The sequence below is a fragment of the Leuresthes tenuis genome, unplaced genomic scaffold (assembly GCF_036924035.1).
Source record: "Leuresthes tenuis unplaced genomic scaffold, fLeuTen1.0.hap1 SCAF_9, whole genome shotgun sequence".
NCBI classification, from domain to species: domain Eukaryota; kingdom Metazoa; phylum Chordata; class Actinopteri; order Atheriniformes; family Atherinopsidae; genus Leuresthes; species Leuresthes tenuis.
This window is the reverse complement of record NW_027325363.1, coordinates 1555092-1578768: the sequence shown is the minus strand read 5'-3', so window position 1 is coordinate 1578768 and position 23677 is coordinate 1555092. Positions and strand designations below refer to the sequence as shown.

General features: G+C 40.1%; 1 protein-coding gene and 1 non-coding gene across 2 annotated transcripts in view; both read right to left on the bottom strand.

Moving 5' to 3' along the window:
* The window catches only part of plekhg2 (pleckstrin homology domain containing, family G (with RhoGef domain) member 2), a 140435-nt gene that overhangs the window by 81470 nt on the left and 35288 nt on the right, over window positions 1-23677 (bottom strand). The window contains exon 3 of the mRNA XM_072392580.1: window positions 11182-11714. Coding sequence (XP_072248681.1) covers window positions 11182-11714 — 533 coding nt within the window. The remainder of the gene's footprint in view (window positions 1-11181; window positions 11715-23677) is intronic.
* trnar-ucu (transfer RNA arginine (anticodon UCU)) lies at window positions 8371-8462 on the bottom strand. Its single transcript is given in 2 exon segments — window positions 8371-8406; window positions 8426-8462. It is a non-coding gene; the product is annotated as a tRNA-Arg (tRNA).

Sequence of the window (23677 nt, the reverse complement as noted above, 5' to 3'; positions counted from 1 at the left end):
AGATAAATGAAAAATCTGGAAGCATCTCCCAGGATTGGTCAGATTAACTCAACTTTTGAACCAGCACAAACCAACTGCTCCAACAACATCAACTGCATGATGCTGGACTGGGAGATTAATCAGAACCGAAGGAATAACAGATGTTCCTAAAGCATCCTGCTGAAGCAGCACTTCAAGAGGAAGCATCTAAACGTCTCAGAATGGCCTCAGGCTGACAAAGAATCCGTGTTGGGACTTTACGATTGTTTTAAACCAGCTATGTACATTCAGCCTGAAGGAGCTGCAGCAGTTCTGTGTTGAGCGTTGGACCAAAACCCGACAGAGATGTGCCAAACACATTTAGATATATCTTCAGAGACCTGGAGGCGTAATTCATTCGGACTTTGACTCGTTGTTATGAGCCAGTTATTTATTGTTCTACATTGATGCAGCAGATTGAAGTCTTTCTTTGGATCAAAAAATCTGATTTATGAAACATTTTTCTGTGCTGGTTTGGATGCTGGAATGACTTCTGCTGGGAACTCAGACACATTTTACTTCTGTTATGATGCGTAACCATGGCAACGGCAGAGTTGTTAACCTGTCGAAGCAGCTACCTGGGCTTTCCAAAATCCAACGAATGCCTGGAGTGAGACCCCAAATCAAGATGAGCTGAAGAGGAGACGTCTGGGATGCAGAGCAGCAACAAAATGGAGGAAAAGGAGGAAGTTTAAAGCATTTCTTCCTTTAATCATCAGGGGAAATGTGAGATCTCTGGTGGATAAAACGGACGAGCTTGGAGCCCTGATGAGGACACAGCAGGAATATCAGGCAGAGACCTGGCTGCAGGAACAGCTCTAACAGCTCTCTGCTCAGCTTTAAGACTATCCGGGCAGACAGAGACTGCAGACAGAGCGCTAACAGTAAAGGAGGAGGATCACAGAGCTGGTTAACAACAGATGGTGGAACCCTGGACCTGGCTGCAGGAACAACTCTAACAGCTCTCTGCTCAGCTTTAGGACTATCCGGGCAGACAGAGACTGCAGACAGAGCGCTAACAGTAAAGGAGGAGGATCACAGAGCTGGTTAACAACAGATGGTGGAATCCTGGACCTGGCTGCAGGAACAACTCTAACAGCTCTCTGCTCAGCTTTAAGACTATCCGGGCAGACAGAGACTGCAGACAGAGCGCTAACAGTAAAGGAGGAGGATCACAGAGCTGGTTAACAACAGATGGTGGAATCCTGGACCTGGCTCCAGGAACAACTCTAACAGCTCTCTGCTCAGCTTTAAGACTATCCGGGCAGACAGAGACTGCAGACAGAGCGCTAACAGTAAAGGAGGAGGATCACAGACCTGGTTAACAACAGCTCTAACAGCTCTCTGCCACAAGTCTCTCTGCTACACTTCAACTTTGATCTTTTTTACTTCATTTTGTTGTCCAACTACAACAAAAACATCTGCAACAACGATCTGTACTGCATATAATTATGGATTAATAAACTGAATTTAGTCTCAAACTCACAGTTTTCATCAGAGGTAAGTGCAGACTTGGATAGAAACACAGAGACGGAGTGAACCTCAAAACTTTCCCAAGTTTGTTGAGCTTCTGGTGACTGAAACTGGGGGAAATATAGCCTCTGGCTTCAGGGTTTCTGTCATCTTCCCTCACACTGAACCTTAACCAGGTGCTGCCTGAACAAGCTGAAGAATACTGGAGTCAAAACGATATTTTATTGGACAAAAATGTGTTTAAGGCAAACATTTAACTGATAAGGTCACATTATTTGCTGCTGCACTTTAGTCGTATAAAAATACGATGAAGGCTGCAAACATAAATGATGTGAGATTCTTTCTCCGGTCCAAAACTCTGAATGTGTATAATGAGGCATATAATGAGAGGCCTCGACCACATTCATCACCTTTTAAAGGCAACAGGAAACGCTCTGACTGGAGAGCATGGAGGAGGAGATGAGTGAAAAATGAAACAGCTCAGCGGGGGAATGAGGAGAAGAAGACAGCAGGAATGAGGAAGACGCTTCAGGCTTCGGTTTGAAAGCTTTTACTAAAGCAAACAGCAGGATGAAGGGCAGGCAAAATAAATAAGATAAAACGGATGAAGCCCAAAATCACAAACTCTGACAGTAAAATTAGAGGTTCTGACTCGGTTGTTTAACCTCACTGATGTGACGGGATGATGGACAAAAAGTCCTGCCAGATAAAACGAGCCACATGAGGACATCAGTGGTCCAACTCGTGTAAAATTCACATAACTCAGCATGACGAAAGAAAACTTAACGAAAGGCTTCATCTGTTATTTTATCTCAGAAACTCACTTCAGCAGCAAAGTTCTCCCACAGAAGCTCCCGAACTACCTGGAACCAGGTCTCCACTGACGTTTTAACATGAAAAGGTGGGAGCAAATAGTAAAAAACTCAAAAAGTTGGGTACACCAGATTCCCAGAGAGGAAGTCTGCTCCTCTTTAAGAGAATAAAGATGATTTCCATTTTATTACGACTGTAAATCATAATAATAAAAAAAGAACTCTTTAATTTTCTCCCTGTAAATGTCCTCCACAGTTGTTGTTTTTTCCCTTCTTTGAGGTTTGCTTCCTGTTAAGACGACGACTTCTTCTACTGAATTGCAACTGACGGCGCAGCCTGCAGCGCCCCCTCTGGTGACTCCACACAGCCGAGTTTATCCTGTCGGATTCACATTTCCTGTGTGTCGCTTTTCAGAAGCTCACCTCAGACTTAGACTATGACATCACCGTGACAAACAGACATCACGTGCACGCCCACGCAGCATCTCATTGGCTTAACCAGAAGGAGCCTCACTGCCGGCCAATCAGAGCAGAGTGCTGACTGAAAGAGACGGGAGCTAAAACAAAGCGTTTCAGGCGCTCAGTATGAGAAAAGTGCATGTTTTTTTTTAAACTTTGAAGCATCAACGCCTCCTTTATTAAACTTTTAAACGCCTCCTTTTTTAAACTTTTAAACGCCTCCTTTATTTAACTTTTAAACGCCTCCTTTTTTAAACTTTTAAACGCCTCCTTTTTTAAACTTTTAAACGCCTCCTTTGTTAAACTTTTAAACGCCTCCTTTATTTAACTTTTAAACGCCTCCTTTATTTAACTTTTAAACGCCTCCTTTTTTAAACTTTTAAACGCCTCCTTTTTTAAACTTTTAAACGCCTCCTTTATTAAACTTTTTTAAACTTTTAAACGCCTCCTTTTTTAAACTTTTAAACGCCTCCTTTATTAAACTTTTTTAAACTTTTAAACGCCTCCTTTATTAAACTGTTAAACGCCTCCTTTTTTAAACTTTTTTAAACTTTTAAACGCCTCCTTTATTAAACTTTTAAACGCCTCCTTTATTAAACTTTTAAACGCCTCCTTTATTAAACTTTTAAACGCCTCCTTTTTTAAACTTTTAAACGCCTCCTTTGTTAAACTTTTAAACGCCTCCTTTATTAAACTTTTTTAAACTTTTAAACGCCTCCTTTTTTAAACTTTTAAACGCCTCCTTTATTTAACTTTTAAACGCCTCCTTTATTAAACTTTTTTAAACTTTTAAACGCCTCCTTTATTAAACTTTTAAACGCCTCCTTTTTTAAACTTTTTTAAACTTTTAAACGCCTCCTTTATTAAACTTTTAAACGCCTCCTTTATTAAACTTTTAAACGCCTCCTTTATCAAACTTTTAAACGCCTCCTTTATTAAACTTTTTTAAACTTTTAAACGCCTCCTTTATTAAACTTTTAAACGCCTCCTTTATTAAACTTTTAAACGCCTCCTTTATTAAACTTTTTTAAACTTTTAAACGCCTCCTTTATTAAACTTTTAAACGCCTCCTTTTTTAAACTTTTAAACGCCTCCTTTATTAAACTTTTAAACGCCTCCTTTATTAAACTTTGTTAAACTTTTAAACGCCTCCTTTATTAAACTTTTTTAAACTTTTAAACGCCTCCTTTATTAAACTTTTAAACGCCTCCTTTATTAAACTTTTAAACGCCTCCTTTATTAAACTTTTTTAAACTTTTAAACGCCTCCTTTTTTAAACTTTTAAACGCCTCCTTTATTAAACTTTTTTAAACTTTTAAACGCCTCCTTTATTAAACTTTTAAACGCCTCCTTTATTAAACTTTTAAACGCCTCCTTTATTAAACTTTTTTAAACTTTTAAACGCCTCCTTTATTAAACTTTTTTAAACTTTTAAACGCCTCCTTTATTAAACTTTTTTAAACTTTTAAACGCCTCCTTTTTTAAACTTTATTTAACTTTTAAACGCCTCCTTTATTAAACTTTTAAACGCCTCCTTTGTTAAACTTTTAAACGCCTCCTTTGTTAAACTTTTAAACGCCTCCTTTATTAAACTTTTTTAAACTTTTAAACGCCTCCTTTTTTAAACTTTTAAACGCCTCCTTTATTAAACTTTATTAAACTTTTAAACGCCTCCTTTATTAAACTTTTAAACGCCTCCTTTGTTAAACTTTTTTAAACTTTTAAACGCTTCCTTTATTAAACTTTGTTAAACTTTTAAACGCCTCCTTTATTTAACTTTTAAACGCCTCCTTTTTTAAACTTTTAAACGCCTCCTTTATTAAACTTTTAAACGCCTCCTTTATTAAACTTTTTTAAACTTTTAAACGCCTCCTTTTTTAAACTTTTAAACGCCTCCTTTGTTAAACTTTTAAACGACTCCTTTATTAAACTTTTTTAAACTTTTAAACGCCTCCTTTATTAAACTTTTTTACACTTTTAAACGCTTCCTTTATTAAACTTTGTTAAACTTTTAAACGCCTCCTTTATTTAACTTTTAAACGCCTCCTTTTTTAAACTTTTAAACGCCTCCTTTATTAAACTTTTTTAAACTTTTAAACGCCTCCTTTGTTAAACTTTTAAACGCCTCCTTTATTAAACTTTTAAACGCCTCCTTTATTAAACTTTTAAACGCCTCCTTTATTAAACTTTTAAACGCCTCCTTTATTTAACTTTTAAACGCCTCCTTTATTAAACTTTTTTAAACTTTTAAACGCCTCCTTTATTAAACTTTTAAACGCCTTCTTTATCTAACTTTTAAACGCCTCCTTTATTAAACTTTATTAAACTTTTAAACGCCTCCTTTGTTAAACTTTTAAACGCCTCCTTTATTAAACTTTTTTAAACTTTTAAACACCTCCTTTTTTAAACTTTTAAACGCCTCCTTTTTTAAACTTTTAAACGCCTCCTTTATTAAACTTTATTAAACTTTTAAACGCCTCCTTTATTAAACTTTATTAAACTTTTAAACGCCTCCTTTATTTAACTTTTAAACGCCTCCTTTGTTAAACTTTTAAACGCCTCCTTTATTAAACTTTTAAACGCCTCCGTTGTTAAACTTTTAAACGCCTCCTTTGTTAAACTTTTTTAAACTTTTAAACGCCTCCTTTATTAAACTTTATTAAACTTTTAAACGCCTCCTTTATTAAACTTTTAAACGCCTCCTTTATTAAACTTTTAAACGCCTCCTTTATTAAACTTTTAAACGCCTCCTTTATTAAACTTTTTTAAACTTTTAAACGCCTCCTTTGTTAAGCTTTTAAACGCAGAAAGGCAGCAGACTGTTATAACCCATTCAGCCACTTGAGTAACAGGAAACAGGAGACAATCTCTCCATCCTCTTTCCTTTCCAGTTCCTCAAATCTTCCTGAAATTCACAAACATTTTCTCCTCTCCTTCACATTCCTCTTGGCCTTGTTGCTCTTTTCTCATCTTCTTCCCATTGCTCAGCCTTCTCTCTTTCCACTGTCTCCTCACACCTTTAAAATGAACCATCCCTCTCTTTCTCTCGGTAACCAGATGCCTTTTTCCTCCTGTTTCCTCCACATCTTTACCCCCTTCCCCCTCTACCCCTGGATTTCTGCCCTCCTCTTCTGTTTCCTGTCCCACTTGGCTGCAGGTCAGCAGTGCAATCCCCTCACATTCACTCCACAACTTCGTTTTCTCTCCAGAAAAGACCGAGTTTGAAGAACTGATTTCTCCACTTTGCTTTCGCTGAGCTCAGCAGTTTCTCTTGAAAAGAGGCAGCTGGTTGGAGAGGATGGTTTTTATTTGGTAGAAGTGGACAAGAAGAGTTGAACCAGGTGGAGTGATCTCAGGCTGCTGGCAGCAGAGTTTCTGAGAAATGTTTCTTAAAAAGAAAAATGAGTCTGTAGGAGAGCTGCTTTCGCCCATTCATTCTTTTCCTCTTTCTGCATGTCTGCATTGTTATTGTTCTCACACACACACACAGGCCTTATATGGCAGCCGTTTCAGATTCCAAGTGAGCGTGACATCATGCAGCCTCAATCAAAACCAGACTTCAGCGAAACCTCGAACACAAAGAGCAGCAGGAATGAAGGCTTGCTTTGCAGGAGACACCCATCATCCATCTATCCTACCTCCTCTCGATCAGGAGAGACCAATTTTTGCTTTGACTCTTCAAACTGAACGATTTTAACAGCAGAATGTAATCAGTGGACTTTTGCTGCTCAGAAAGAGCAAACTTTCTCTTCTTTTTACTGTTAGAACGGTTTCAACACTGTTTTTTCTTTAGCTGTGATTGTGAAGCTGGATTTAACCATAAAGTGAGAAAAAGTCCTGATCCAGACCTCATTTCTTTATATTTCTGCATAAAAACCAAAAAGCCTCACATGAAGTTTGTTTCCACTGATGTTGACAAGCTGGAAAACTTTGAAAGTTTTACATCTGATACCAAATTCATCTTTTCTTAAATATATCAAACAAGTTAAAATCTTCCTACAGTTACAGAAGAGTAAAAAAAACTTCTATTTTCTTTATATTTCTGCATAAAAACAGGAAGCAGCTGCAGAGATTCACTGAAACATGTTCAAACCTGAACATAAACCCAGAATCTGAGGCAGAACCAGAGTTTTTCTCAGTTCTCAGCAGCTTTAAAGTGAATATCTGGTCTGAGCTCCTTTATTCTCCAACACAGCCTGAACCCTCTGAGACAAGCTTTCTGTCATTTCTTTAAGGAGTCTTCAGGAATAGTTCTCCAGGCTTCTTGAAGGACATCCCAAAGCTCTTCTTTGGATGTGGGCTGCCTTTTGTTCCGTTCTCTGTCAGATGATCCCACACTGCTTCAATAATGTTGAGGTCCGGGCTCTGGGGAGGATTCATCCCTCCATAAGACCTGTTGCCACTGATTTTCAGTCCACTTCTTGTGTCATTTGGCACAGCTCAGCCTTTTCTCCCTGTTTCCCTTCCTTAAGAACGGCTTCTTGACAGCCACCCTTCCATGGAGCCCATTTCTGATGAGGCTTGGGCCAACAGTAGATGGATCAGCTGAAGGTCCAGATGCATCTCTCAGGTCCTGTCAGGTCACAGCTGGATTTTTTCCTCTTTCTTAAGGACATCACTTTCAGATCCTGTTCATCTGCTGGAGATAGTTTTTTAGGCCTGACACTTCTTCTTTTGTCCTCCACTTGTCCAGTTTCCTCAAATGTTTTAAGGACACACTGCACACCATGCTGAGATATGCCAAGTTTTCAGCTAATAGCTCTTTGGGAATCACCTTGTTGCTGCAGAAATCCTATTTTCTGTCTGTCAAACGGTCTTTGCTGGATTTTTTCCTCTTTCTTAAGGGGATAAATGCTGATAACACATTTAGTGTACTCCTGTTGCATTGTGGGGCATTCACCTGGGACTTTAAAGCTTTCTGTCGTGTAATAAATGAACTTCTTGATAGAATTTGCTGACTCGGTTTGTGAGTGTTTAATCCATCGCTGGTCCAGGTGCAGCAGAGCAGCCAGGTGATGTGTGCGTGCCTCCAGCTGTCTGATTGGAGTGTGAAACATCCTTTTGAAGTAAAAGAGAGAATTTACTGCTGCTTTCATCCTCTGCCATCACACACTCTGAGAGCTCGGCTGTCATCAGCTTTATCAGCCGTCTGTCAGGTTCTTCCCTGCTGAGGACAAACCTCCTGCTCTGCCTCTCATCACCACATCATTCCTCCTTTGTTGCTTAATCCGTCCTGACTCCAGTTTACGTCCACATCCAGAGGTCACTTTCACAGTCACATGACTCAAAGCAGTTCATTAGAGTTTACAGACCCTGAAAGGCAGATTTGAACCTCTTTCTGCATGTTACTGTTCTCACACACAGGCCTTATATGGATGTGGATGTCTTTCATAGTTAGTAATCCTGCAGCTGTATAATTAACCTTCAGGGATTTGTTGAATTGATTAATTGAATTGAATAGATATTTACATAAAGCCACAGAGTTGATGGGTTGCTTCATGTGGATTTTACAGTAGGGAGAGCGTTCAGTGTCAAATTAAGACGATAAAGTTGCAGATGATGAAAGAAAAGAGCAGAACTGCTTCAAAGCAAAGTTTGATTTAGGCTTCGACTCTGGAGGGACTCGAACCCACAACCTTTGAATATCTTCCACATCAGCATTCTAGAAGTCCAACGCGCTCTCCGTTGCGCCACAGAGCCGCTTTCTGGGTCAGTTTTCAGTATTATTCCCATTCCAGGGGCAGTATTCCAGTTAAATGGAGCAGTTTACGCTGAACTGTGCCTCTCCCCAGCTGTCCATGTGACCACAGCCTGCTGTCCAGCCCTGGATGCATGTAAACCGCTCTGATGAAGGCCTAAAATACCCGCTGGTGATTTTTTTAATGCATATTTTAATATTTCAACGATATTAACGGGAGAAAAAAATTAATTAGCCAAATTATTTGTATTTGTTTCCAACATTGGCCCACAGTCTCACAGCCGATGCATCTTTAATGTGAACAGAAACGGGAAAATGTTGCCACAATACAAAAAATAAGACGAACAAAACATGTGGAGCTGCAGAAGAAGGACCACAGAGCCACTTTCTGGGTCAGTTTTCAGTATTATAAGCAACAGAAACAGCAGCCCAACCCACTGATGGAGACCTCTGAAGGTTCCTACCTTCCTCTCTGCTACACTTATTATCCGTCTGTAACAACAGCTGATCTTTAATAATAATTAATACTGCAGTGAGATAATTTCCATTCCACTTTCAGTCTTTAAGGGTTGCTGTGTGGAGCCACAGAGGGTGGAGGTGTGAGGAGGCCAGATGCAGGTAAATAGGCCCAAAAGCTCTTCACAACACACGTTATGTTGTTTGTTGACCTCTTTATGGGCAACAGCTGCAACATGATTGGCTGCCTGGTTCTGCAAATGAAGGCCTTAAAATAAAACTCAAAGCAGCCACCATCAGGGTTTCCGTTGCTGATGGCCTGACAGGTTGCAGCGTAAAGTTTCCGCAGATTCAGCCAGACGGAGCTGATCTTTTCTGGCATCAAACGTGGTACAGCGTAGATTCAGATTCAAGATCAAGAGCTGCAATATCCTGAGATCACTGCCATTCAAAAGGAGAAAATACGGTAAATGCATGTTGGAAGGAACCAATCAGGTGGTGTTAAACTGCTGCTGCTTTCCAGCGAGTTTAAACAACTGAAGGACTCATAAAAGTGATGAAAAAGATAAGAAAAACATCTTTTATCACACTGGCATTAAAACCTTTGGACTTCTGAACAGTGGGAGTGGATATCAGGGAGTAGAGAGCGCTATAAAGCCTTTAGGTGTAAAATAACAGTAGAATAGGGGCAATGTTTCCATTTATTAACAAAAGTAAGTCGTTTAATTTCTGTTTCTTTTATGTCATAATTCTACGAATCCCTACAAATTAGAGAAAACACGTTTAAATCTCAGGAGACGCCATGACCTCACTGCATCGTACAGAAATGACTGATGTTTCAGAGTGGTAACACAGATAAGTAGTTCGGTTTATTTCTGAGTTTCAAGCCCGAGTTTCCCTGACAATAAACCACCAGTTTACATTTCCTGACATGTGTGGGATCACGATCAGTCAGAGTGGGCGGAGCCTGTTGGGCGTAAACGTGCCCGAGCTGCGAATCTACAGTAAGATGCTGCTTTAAATAACTGTAAATGTGCAGCATTTCCTTCCAGTGTGGGTGTTTAAACTGATCAAAAAAGACATGATCCACCTCCACAGTGCAGTGGGACAGTGTTCCTCAGTGTCATAATATCATAATATCCCCTGCATTAAAGGTATTACCTGCAGTAGGGGTCCTTAGGCAAGACCCCCCACCCTATCTGCCTACCTGTAAGTTGCTAAATGCATAAACATGAACATAATATGAGTGAATATTAATCAACACCACTTTAAACGCTGCGTCAGATCATTAAACTTCAGAAAAACAGGAGCTCTGAGCTCATTTTCTCCTGCAGCTGGACTGTTCTGAGACCCAACATTGACTCCAGGTTCTTTAAAGATGGCGACCACAACATTTGAGCTGGTCTGGTCCTTAACCCCGCCCCCAATGTTCATAGACAATGATAATTGTTTTTATGTTTTTAATTGGTTTCAAAAAAGACATGATCCACCTCCACAGTGCAGTGGGACAGTGTTCCTCAGTGTCATAATATCATAATATCCCCTGCATGAAAGGTATTACCTGCAGTAGGGGTCCTTAGGCAAGACCCCCTTACCCTACCTGCCTACCTGTAAGTTGCTTTGGATAAAAGCATCTGCTAAATGCTTAAACAGAAATATGTTAGGTTAACTGGTGACTCTGAATTGACCCTAGGTGTGTTTTACGTTTATAGCATCAATGGATATAGCATCAAAGCTAATATCAAAGCTAACAAAAAGCTACATAGAAGGAAACCACCAGTCAGGCTCTGTCAGAGGTGAAAGGGACAGAGAGGGAGGTACAGGGCTGGAGATGCTCTCTGGGGAGCTGGATGCATAAACATGAACATAATATGAGTGAATATCAATCAACACTGCTTTAAACAGTCGGTGAACGCTGCGTCTTTAGAAAAACAGGAGCTCTGAGCTCATTTTCTTCTGCAGCTGGACTGTTCTGAGACCCAACATTGACTCCAGATTCTTTAAAGATGGCGACCACAACATTTGAGCTGGTCTGGTCCTTAACCCCGCCCCCAATGTTCATAGACAGTGATAATTGTTTTTATGTTTTTAATTGGTTTTAATTGGTTCTAAGTTCTCAGTCCGGCCCAAAACCAGGATTGGACCCACCTGGGTAGAACTCCCCCCCCCCCCCCCCCCCCCCCGAATGTCTCCAGCTGGGATAGCCTCCTACGTCCCTAAGCTTTCTGTTTACCAGGAACTTTACCACGCTTTACAGTTTCTTACCTCCACGATGCTCTTCAGGTCTCTGACGTAGGCTTGTTCCGTCTCTACTATCTCCAGAACGACTCTCTCCAGCCGTGAAAGCTGTCTGGGTGTGGCCCCCGCTGTCGCCGCCACCGGATTGGCTGCATGCCCATTGGGGGCGTGGCTTCTTACTGTCGCCTTGGCAGCACCGACCCCGCCTCCTCCGCCTGGTACTCCGCCTCCTTGTGGCGTGACGAGGGGAGTGAGGTCCAGGCTGATGTCGGAGCCGTTCCTCTTTGGCGTGGAGGACGATGAGGAGGCGTTGTAAGTTGGCACGGCGCCGTACGGAAGAGAGGAGGAAGAGGAGGAGGAAGATGAGGAGGAGTGGGAGGCATCTTGCAGGGAGACTGAGGAGGTGGAGGAGGAGAGGGACAGGGATGAGGGGCGTTCTCCATCCGAGCAGACGGTGTTGACAGAGGTGCAGGACGAGGACGACGCTCCTCGCTCGCCAGATGACATCATCCTACCCACAATCCCACTCAGAGACGACACCGAGGAGGGACGCTTGGTGGCTGCAGAGAGACGGAGATGCATGAGTTAGTCCATCAGCTGCTTTTATCCAGTGAAAGTATCACAAAAACTTAAAGAAAACTATTTATTTCAGTCTCAGGATGAAGGAGGTCGAAGCATTCGCAATAAAAAGCTGAAACACAACAGCCCCAACCATCAGAAACCAATCAATAACCATCAGAAACCAATCAGTAACCATCAGAAACCAATCAGTAACCATCAGAAACCAATCAATAACCATGAGAAACCAATCAATAATCATCAGAAACCAATCAATAACCATCAGAAACCAATCAATAACCATCAGAAACCAATCAATAACCATCAGAAACCAATCAGTAACCATCAGAAACCAATCAATAACCATGAGAAACCAATCAATAACCATCAGAAACCAATCAATAACCATCAGAAACCAATCAATAACCATGAGAAACCAATCAATAACCATCAGAAACCAATCAATAACCATGAGAAACCAATCAATAACCATCAGAAACTAATCAGTAACCATCAGAAACCAATCAATAACCATGAGAAACCAATCAATAACCATCAGAAACCAATCAGTAACCATCAGAAACCAATCAATAACCATCAGAAACCAATCAGTAACCATCAGAAACCAATCAATAACCATCAGAAACCAATCAATAACCATGAGAAACCAATCAATAACCATCAGAAACCAATCAGTAACCATCAGAAATCAATCAGCAACCATCAGAAACCAATCAATAACCATCAGAAACCAATCAATAACCATCAGAAACCAATCAATAACCATCAGAAACCAATCAATAACCATCAGAAACCAATCAGTAACCATCAGAAACCAATCAGCAACCATCAGAAACCAATCAACAACCATCAGAAACCAATCAATTACCATCAGAAACCAATCAGTAACCATCAGAAACCAATCAATAACCATCAGAAACCAATCAATAACCATCAGAAACCAATCAGTAACCATCAGAAACCAATCAATAACCATCAGAAACCAATCAATAACCATCAGAAACCAATCAACAACCATCAGAAACCAATCAATAACCATCAGAAACCAATCAATCAGTTTTTCTTGGATTTTTGCTCATATTGTGTCTCTATGGGCAGTTTTTGTCAGATTTTTGCTAATATCGTGTCTCTATGGGCAGTTTTTGTCCAATTTTTGCTCATATTGTGTCTCTATGGGCAGTTTTTGTTGGATTTTTGGTTGTATCTTCTCTCTGTGGGCAGTTTTTGTTGGATTTCTGCTCATATCGTGTCTCTATGGGCAGTTTTTCTTGGATTTTTGGTCGTATTTCCCTCTCTTCGATTATTTTCTCACACATTTGTGGACAAACTGGGGATCTCTGCCCATCTTTGCTGCTCAAAGATGTTATATGATACAGCTCTATAACTTTTGTTTTGTCCCACAGTCATGAAACCAGACTCCCCCACCGTGACCATGGTAAGATTTCGAAAAGGCTTCCATCTTTCAGCCGAGCTTCATGTGAGACAGAAATCTAAAATCCTGCTTCATCCAGTTTCCAGTCAGAAAACAACACACCTGCCCTGACTCAGAGCCTCACTGAGATGGAGAATCAATCAATAAATGAGTCCTACTGCCTTCAGTCTGCATCTGTTCACTGATGCTTTCAGATAAAAACCAGCCAGACGATCCACACCAACACACTCCGACACAAGAGCTAAACACCGAGCCGACATCTGTGCTGACGAAATGTTTCACCAAAGCTGCTGACAGAAAAAGAAGCTGTTTACCTTCCCGGGAGACCGTTACCCGACAGGAAGCAGCAGCGAAACGGTTTCTGATCAGTGAATTAAACCGTAAACCTGCCGCCTGTCAGTGTAAACAGGAAGTGTGCACAGCAGAGCATCTCTTCAACCCTACGCTCTTCCTCTTTCTGTCATCTTCCTTTTTCGCTCTTTGCTTTTCCCTTCAGTGCAAATTCCACTTTAAGGTATGTTTGTATCCTGTTGAAGGAGCAGATCGAGGCCCTGACACCCATCCAGAGTCCAATGATGGACTTGGTACCTGGAGCAAGCTTCAAAGACCCACATTTGATCACTTTTTAAGCACTTTGCAGATTCAGGAACCTGCTGAAAGTTATTTTGTAATATTTCTGTATGAAAGAAAACCACGTTTCATGAAACCTGAACCAAAAAGATGCTGCAAGCAGATGTTGTGCTGCAAGATGAGAAGTTCTGATGGGAAACTGGTGGTGAACCTGCTGCTGACATGTTGCTTGGTTACCTGAAAACACATTTATATTTATCAATGAGTTTAAACTACAGGGAATCCATGTGGACGTCACAGCTGGGCTCCACCAGCTCTACCTGTAAAAGAAGCTAATAAAAGTTGTTTATCTCTGACAAAAGGTTTCTACCAATTTCGTGTTTTTGTCGGATTTTTGGTTGTATCTCCTCTCTGTGGGCAGATTTTCTTGGATTTTTGGTCATATCGTGTCTCTGTGGGCAGTTTTTCTTGGATTTTTGGTCATATTGTGTCTGTGGACAGTTTTTGTCCGATTTTTGGTTGTATCGTGTCTCTATGGACAGTTTTTGTCCGATTTTTGGTCATATCGTGTCTCTATGTACAGTTTTTCTTGGATTTTTGGTTGTATCTCGTCTCTATGGGCAGTTTTTGTCAGATTTTTGGTCATATCGTGTCTCTATGGGCAGTTTCTGTTGGATTTTTGCTCATATCGTGTCTCTATGGGCAGTTTTTGTCAGATTTTTGGTCGTATTTCCCTCTCTTCGATTATTTTCTCACACATTTGTGGACAAACTGTGGATCTCTGCCCATCTTTGCTGCTCAAAGATGTTATATGATACAGCTCTATAACTTTTGTTTTGTCCCACAGTCATGAAACCAGACTCCCCCACCGTGACCTTGGTAAGATTTCGAAAAGGCTTCCATCTTTCAGCCGAGCTTCATGTGAGACAGAAATCTAAAATCCTGCTTCATCCAGTTTCCAGTCAGAAAACAACACACCTGCCCCGACTCAGAGCCTCACTGAGATGGAGAAGTAGTTAAAGCTCATTAGTGTTTAAATTCCAGACTTGCTGGCAGGAGGAGTTTCCACACAGTGTTAAATGAGAGTGTTTTCCCGTCTCTGTTAGCTGATGTTGGAACCTGCTCAGCTTCATAACACGACTGCAGGTTCTTACAGGAATACAGTTCACAGCTGCCAGTCCTGTTGTAAAGCCGTAAAGACTTTAAAGCTTTGTTTTACTTCATTCCACATGTTTAGTTTGGAAAAAAACACCTTTTATAGAAAGGAAAACAGACCTCAAACAAAGAAGTTAAAACAGCACGAGTTCATAAAACTCATGATCCGATTTTCTTCTTATGAGGATATGTTAGATTTTACTTTGACCTGATGATGGAGACACAGATTCTCCACATCAGCTTCTTCTGGCCTTATGAATGAATGTTTGAAACTGTGGAAAACCCACATCCCTGCAGATGTTAGAAAGTCAGGGGATTGAAAGCTGAAGCTGAGGCTCGTGTTGCTGGTGAGAAACTTAGGGATTGAATTTATTGGGCTGAACAGCTGCAGCAGGTCAAAATGAACTAATTAACTCACCTGAAAGACAAGCTGCTGATTACTGTATGTCAGTCGCTTGTGAACTTATTCTCCACAGCTGGAAATGAGCTGAAACATTCTGCATTGTGTGATTTCTGGGTCAAAGACTATGATAGAAAACAAATAAACTAAACAGAGCAAAGAATAAACCAGAATATGAAGCTCAAAGACTCCAAATACTAAGAAGAAAGCTAGGAAACATAAATCTATGATTAAACCAAATCAAAAATCACAAACTAAAGCAGAAAATCCACAAACCTAAAGATGGAATAACTGTGATAAACACACAGATCGATTTAAAGTCTGAATGAAGCCAAAATCACAGGAAACACGTCATTAAACACAGTTTAAGTCAGATAAGTTTCATTATGATGGTGAGGATTCACTCAGATTTAACGCTGCTTCAGAGTCTGAATGCGTTATCAGCTCAAAACCTCTGGTTAACTTTCCCTCTGCAGGACCAAACGCAAAAATACGGAATCGACAGAAAAAGAAGCTGATTCAAAGCGTTTTTACGTTGATGAAAAAGCAGTCAAATAAAACTGAAACTTCCACAGGGCTTAAGCAATAATAATAACCCCTCTTCTGTCATCTGCTCATTTAACAGACTTATTACCAGGTAACTGGTTGGGAAATCACAAGAAATTAGCTTAAACCTGTAGTTTGAGCCCTTCAACATCCGCTCTATCATTCTTATTGACTCCACTCTGTCACCAAAGATTAGTGGAAGTGAACCTAACCGAACCCGACCCATTTGGGCTTAAATAACACAGTATTTATACATATAATATTATATATTATTATAACATAATATAATATAATATAATATAATATAATATAATATAATATAATATAATATAATATAATATAATATAACATAATATAACATAATATAATATAATATAATATAATATAATATAATATAATATAATATAATATAATATAATATAACATAATATAATATAATATAATATAATATAATCCATAATTATAATATTATATTATATATATATATATATATGTTAAGTGTGCATCATCAACAATAAAAGCTCCCTAATTCTTTCTTTTAGACATTTATTGACACTTTATGATATAAAACTAATTTCCAAGCTGTTTTTTGGTGGTTCTGTGATTCTTAAAACTTTCCTTTGTTGCGTCCAAAGTCCAAAGGAACCAGTTCACATTAACAGACCCAGTAAATAATGCATAAATAATGCGTTTCAGCTCTTTTGTCTTGAGCAGCAAAGGAAGAAAAAGGAAAACTAAACGATCACAACTCATCAGTTTCACCTCAAACCCATCGGATCGTTAAACAGAAAAATTTAACTAATTTAAATTTAAACTCTATCAGAGAGGTGTAGCAGAGACATTACTCACAGTTTTCACGGTTTCTGTGTGTGTTTCTGAGTGTGCGTGGTCCACATGCTGCATCAACTGTCAGATTACTGATGAAGTCTGAGTCACAGACTGAAAATACTGCCTCTCATCGTGATGGATTTCCTGTTTTTGGCTTTGTATGGGTGTGTGTTTGTTCTTATGAGGACCGCATGTCCTCATAAGACGGTCTTCTCTGCTTCTTCAGGTAGACTCAGCTTCAGGTTAGGAACAGCAATCACAGCGCTGTGGTCCTCACAAGCAGAGAACAAATCTCTGAGTGTGTGTGTTTATCTGTCTTAAAACGCAGGATGTGGTTTTTTCGAGCCCTCGCCTCGATACTAAGACACACACTCACACCTTTCTGTGCTTCTGTCTTTGTGACGCGGCGCTCTGAACTAAACCTGCTTCAAACGCGAGCTGGAAAACCAAAACCGAGCCCTCAAACAGAAGCTCGGTCCGATCTGCAAGAGACATCCTCACGTTTAAAGCTGAAATAAGTCCTCACAAAGGCAGACACCCATGTAAAGTTCAGACTGAGGCCCCGTCAGAACTGGATTTCAGAGAATATTTCAATGTTTCAGCTGTCGGTCGGTGATTTTAACTCCTACAGCTACAATTAGCTCGAATTCTTCTTTAAATTTAAAGGGAACATGCAGAGAAATCTCTTTTTCTGTGTGTCTTTGGGTGTCTGAAGAGACTGCCGGTTTAAAACTCTGAGTCAGCCTCAGAGAATGTGTCGTTCGGATGCTTCTTCATCTTCAGCCACAACATTACATCACGCTGCATTCATGGAGAAAGGCAAAGTCAGAAATCTGGGGGTTTTTTTGTTGTTTTTTTGCATTATTCTCATCAAAAGTAAAAAAAAACAACTAAAGAAGAAGCAGGACTTTCTTTAGTATTTCATGGAAGTGCAGCTTCGTCGATGTTTTCTCTCCCAGACAGAGGTTAGAAAGACTGAGATCCCATTTGAATGCAGCATCGTTTCGTTTCCATGTGGACGACACACAGATTTACATGCTAATGCTAAAGCTAATGCTAATGCTAATGAGACCCGATGACCCAACTGCAGTCAAGGGAAAACCACAAAGGTCGTAATGTGTTTCCTGGGTAACTGAGTGTCATTTGCATGGCAGCAGAAAGTTAACGGGATCCCTGCCCCTCCTTAAACCGGCTGCTGTGAACAGAGCTGTACAGGCAAAGGAAAGGAGCTGTGGGATTGTCTCCGCTTCGTATTTTGACCAGTTTCATATTTCATCCATCACAAGTTCAGGATAAACATCAGCTGAGCTTTTGTTTATTCTCTTTGGGCTCCAAATTCAGCTCAGATCTCTTTACACTTACAAAATGAGCTGAATGAGTTGTTAGCAGCTCCTGTTTTAATGTGTTGATGACATAATCTGTTCTCTTTGCTTCATGTCAGATGTTCCTAAACGTCTGTCACACTTCTTTCAGAACCAATACTACGACCAAACACCAAACACAATAATCTTTCTCTCTGTAGAATGATGGACTCCAGATAGACTGCAAGGTGCCCAGGTCCTGTGGCTGCAGAACCAGCCCAGATCATCAGCCCTCCACCACCGTGCTTGACAGCTGGTATGAGGTGTTTGTGCTGATATGCTGTGTTTGGTTTCCTCCAAACGTGCTGCTGTGCATTAGGACCAAACATCTCCACTTTGCTCTGGTCTGTCCAAAGGACATTGTTCCAGAAGTCTTGAGCTTTGTTCAGATGCAGCTTTGCAAACCTAAGCTGTGCTGCCATGTTCTTTTTAGAGAGAAGAGGCTTTCTCCTGCAGCCCTTCCAAACAAGCCATCCTTGTTCAGTCTTTTTCTAACTGTGCTGTCATGACCTTTAACCTTTAGCATGCTAACTGAGGCCTGTAGAGTCTGAGATGTAGCTCTGGGCTTTTTCACCTTGGGGTGACCTTTAACCTTTAACATGCTAACTGAGGCCTGTAGAGTCTGAGATGTATGACCTTTAACCTTTAACATGCTAACTGAGGCCTGTAGAGTCTGAGATGTAGCTCTGGGCTTTTTCACCTTGGGGTGACCTTTAACCTTTAGCATGCTAACTGAGGCCTGTAGAGTCTGAGATGTAGCTCTGGGCTTCTTCACCTTGGGGTGACCTTTAACCTTTAGCATGCTAACTGAGGCCTGTAGAGTCTGAGATGTAGCTCTGGGCTTCTTCACCTTGGGGTGAACTTGCTGGGACGTCCACTCCTGGGAAGATTGACAGCTGTCCTGAATGTTTTCCACTTGTGAATAATCTTTCTCTCTGTAGAACGATGGACTCCAGATAGTCTGGAAATGGCCTTATAACCCTTCCCAGACTGATGGGCAGCAGCAGCTGCTTCTCTGAGATCATTGCTGGTGTCTTTCCTCCTTGGCATCGTGTTAAACTGACAGAACTCCTGCTTTTATAGAGCTGCTCACACTGACTGAGGATCAGTTAATCAGAACTGTTGGCTGAACCAGACACAAACATCCTCTCTGAGACTAAAGACTGTTTCCAACTACATTCTGGTTCTTCGAGGAACTTATTAATCATTTCCCACCTCTGCCGGACATCCTCAAACACAACACAGCACACTCATTCTTATTCCCAGCTCAGCAACACAAACCCCAACCCTAAATATCTCCATCTTCATTCCTCATGTGTTACATAACGGTCAGTGGAGCTGGAACTGTGGCAGTCTGGGAGCTAGCATCATTAGCACAGAGCTAAATGTGCAGATGGAACATATAAAGAGAAACCAGACAGCTATGAGTAGCATTTATCATTTACCTGAAGGGAAAAGTTCTTTCCTTTGGATGGAAAATCCAAAACAATGCATGATATCCAAAGTTTTTTTATAGAATTTCATTTAAAAGGGACCCGTGTTCAATATTAACCATAAAAGTCGCCATTTAAGCTGATTTACAGCCACCTGGTTACAGCAATGTAACATTAACACACAACCGAGTTTTATTCTTAAAGCTGCCGACAGAACTCTTTAAGATCAAGAAAAGACTTTTCATATTTAACTATTTCATAGACAAAGAAACGAAAATGTTTAGTTTGAAAAATCATTTTCTGTACTCACTTCCTGCTATTCAGGGCTGCAGGAGCCTCTCCCAGCTGCCACCGGCTGCAGGATACGTCCCGGTGAGGTCACCGATCCATCCCAGAGACAAGCAAGCGTGCAAATCATACGATTTAAAGCCACCAAACAAGCTGACGTGCACGTGTTTGGACGGCTGGAGGAAGCCGAACTCAAGCCAGAAGGCTTTCTGCCATTAACTGGTCATCAGTGAAGTGAGTCTGATGAACGAGAAGAAGTCTCGCCTCAGAGGACTCGCCTGCTTGGTGTCTTTTTGTTCCAATAACACACAGTTTGGCCTCCAGGCAGAAAGCTGCGAATGCCATTTTGAGGTGGAATTTCCCTTTAAACACACGCTATGAAACTCTGAGGTGGAGTGGATTCCAGAGTGTGTGTGATTACAGTAATAAGAGAGCAGCCGCCGGCTGTCATTAAGCGTTCGAAACACGCTTCGTTCGGCTTCTGAAGTTTCTGAGAACTCAACAGACTGCAGCTCGTGAGCCCGAGCAGACGATTAAAGTTTTAAACTAATGTTTTATCCGTGAAACTCCAGATGTGTGGCGGAGCAACACAACAAAGCAGAGAACACGGAGCTCTTAAAACTCACCACCATCCTTTCTTCATTTGACAAATCGTACATCATTTCACAGCAAATATTGTCATGCTCCAGAGTGAGACCGGTTCTAAGACTCCAGAAGCACACATTTCAGTCTAATAACACGTTTCTGCTCTTCGTTTTTCCTGAAAGAGTCTGAAAAACCAAACGCTTCCAAGCTTTTAGCTGAAAAAGAGGCCAGCTGTTTCTACAGAACTCTGCTGCGTGCACGTTTCGTGCAGAAGTCCGTGCACGTGGGACATGCCGCTGGAAAGCTGAGATTGTTATGATTCCATTGATCCAAACCATGTTATGATCTGATGGGAGCAGCAACTGAAACAAAATAACCCAACTGAGACGCCTGAAGATCGATAGAAATCATTCCTTAAATTTATTCCCACAGATCCTTTGGACTGTATTAATCATATCAGGATGGATGGATGGATGATGGATGGAAGGATGGATGGATGGATGATGGATAGATGATGGATGGATGATGGATGGATGGATGATGGATAGATAGATGGATGGATGATGGATGATGGATGGATGGAAGGATGGATGATGGATGGATGGATGGATGATGGATGGATGATGGATGGATGGATGAATGGAAGGAAGGATGGATGGATAGATAGATAGATGAATGACGAATCCTAAAATCACATCTTAATTCAAAATGGCCGACTTTATATTTGATAGTCATTGAGTGGAACCAGGATATGGAGAACTGAAACTGCCGTAATCTGAGGTAAATAGAAAATGTATAAATGACAAAAATAAATAAGTTGAAATGATTTATGCAGAAATCATGGTATAGAATGTGAAACACGTACAGTTTCTGCTTTAATGTTAAACTCTATTTATTCTTCCACTGAGTGTTTTCTATTTTATTTATATTTATTATTGGAATGCATTTAATTTATTTCTTTGTTTTTTCTTACTCCTGCATTTATTTTCCTTTTACTTTCCTTTATATCGTACTGATCTATGTTTCCTACCAAATTATTTATTTCTTTATTTTATTTTTTATTTCACCTTCTAATTTTTGTAATTTATTTTCTTTATTGATGTATTTACTTCATTATTTCCCCTTTGCATTTTCCCTTATTTATTTCCCTTATTTCCATGTTTTCTGTCGCCGTTTTTACATCCCTGAATGCATTTGTGTTTAAATTTCTCCATTTATACACAGTCTGCTTCAGTTCAGTTCACTTCTTTCATTGATTTGAATCTAAACACAAAATTATTGGACGTTGAGAACAAAAATCTAAACTAATTCAAAATGGCCGACTTTATATTTGATAGTCATTGAGTGGAACCAGGATATGGAGGATATGGAGGACATGGAGGGTATGGAGAACTGAAACTGCCGTAATCTGAGGTAAATAGAAAATAAATAAATAAGTTTAAATGATTTATGCAAAAATCATGGTATATAATGTATATAGAATGTGAAACACATACAATTTCTGTTAAACTAATAATGTTAATGTTTTCTATTTTATTTATATTTATTATTGGAATGCATTTAATTTATTTCTTTGTTTTTTCTTATATTTATTTTTCTTTTACTTTCCTTTAGATCATACTGATCTATGTTTCCCTCCAAATTATTTATTTCTTTATTTTATTTTTTATTTCACCTTCTAATTTTTGTAATTTATTTTCTTTATTGATAATGAAGTAAATCATTATTTACACTTTGCATTTTCCCCGTATTTATTTCCCTTATTTCCATGTTTTCTGTCGCCGTTTTTACACACTGAATGCATTTCTGTTTAAATTTATCCGTTTATACACAGTTTGCTTCAGTTCAGTTCACTTCTTTCATTGATTTGAATCTAAACACAGACGTTGAGAACAAAAATCTGAACTAAAGACGGGAAAAAATGTTCAGATCGAGCGTGAAAGTGAAGTCTGCAGCAGAAGCCAATGACATGTCGACAAGACAAAGACAGGAAGCGAGTTCTCTCACATCATCATTCATGATACAAACATCTGATGTCACGGCCCACCCACGTGACCTCTGACCTCTGACACACGGCTTCCTCGTGTTTACATTCATTCCTCGTGTGATAAGTGAACTCAACAGTCTGCTAACTCCACATCTGACAGCTGACCCCCAACTCTGCATTCCAGCCTTTGGTTTCACCTCATTTCCTCCCAAACCAGCTCCTTTACTTCTATAACCAGACGATACTTTTCCTAAAGTTACTCGATTCTTATCCCAGTCAGTTTTCAGTTCATTTTTTACATTTCTCTCCATTGACTGATCTCTTATGATCAACAGATACACTCAGAGCCTTTTGAAGGCCATGTTTTCAATGGATTTACCACCAGATGTAAAAGTTTAATCATCACTGACTGTAAACAAGCTAAAAAAAAACTAAACTTCATTTTTAACTCAGAATAGTGTCTAAAATATAAAGTGAAACTATATAAAAAACTGTCATCAGCATAAAGGTGTATTTTTGTTGAAAATTTCCCATTAAAGTCATTTACAGAACTGCACAAAACTCTGATCCAGACCTAATTTCTTTATATTTATCCATAAAAACAGGAAGCAGCTGCAGAGATTCACTGAAACATGATCAAACATGAACATAAACCCAGAATCTGAGGCAGAACCAGAGTTTTTTATCAGTTCTCAGCAGCTTTAAAGTGAATATCTGGTCTGAGCTCCTTTATTCTCCAACACAGCCTGAACCCTCTGAGACCAGCTTTCTGTCATTTCTTTAAGGAGTCTTCAGGAATAGTTCTCCAGGCTTCTTGAAGGACATCCCAAAGCTCTTCTTTGGATGTGGGCTGCCTTTTGTTCCGTTCTCTGTCAGATGATCCCACACTGCTTCAATAATGTTGAGGTCCGGGCTCTGGGGAGGATTCATCCCTCCATAAGACCTGTTGCCACTGATTTTCAGTCCACTTCTTGTGTCATTTGGCACAGCTCAGCCTTTTCTCCCTGTTTCCCTTCCTTAAGAACGGCTTCTTGACAGCCACCCTTCCATGGAGACCATTTCTGATGAGGCTTGGGCCAACAGTAGATGGATCAGCTGAAGGTCCAGATGCATCTCTCAGGTCCTGTCAGGTCACAGCTGGATTTTTTCCTCTTTCTTAAGGACATCACTTTCAGATCCTGTTCATCTGCTGGAGATAGTTTTTTAGGCCTGACACTTCTTCTTTTGTCCTCCACTTGTCCAGTTTCCTCAAATGTTTTAAGGACACACTGCACACCATGCTGAGATATGCCAAGTTTTCAGCTAATAGCTCTTTGGGAATCACCTTGTTGCTGCAGAAATCCTATTTTCTGTCTGTCA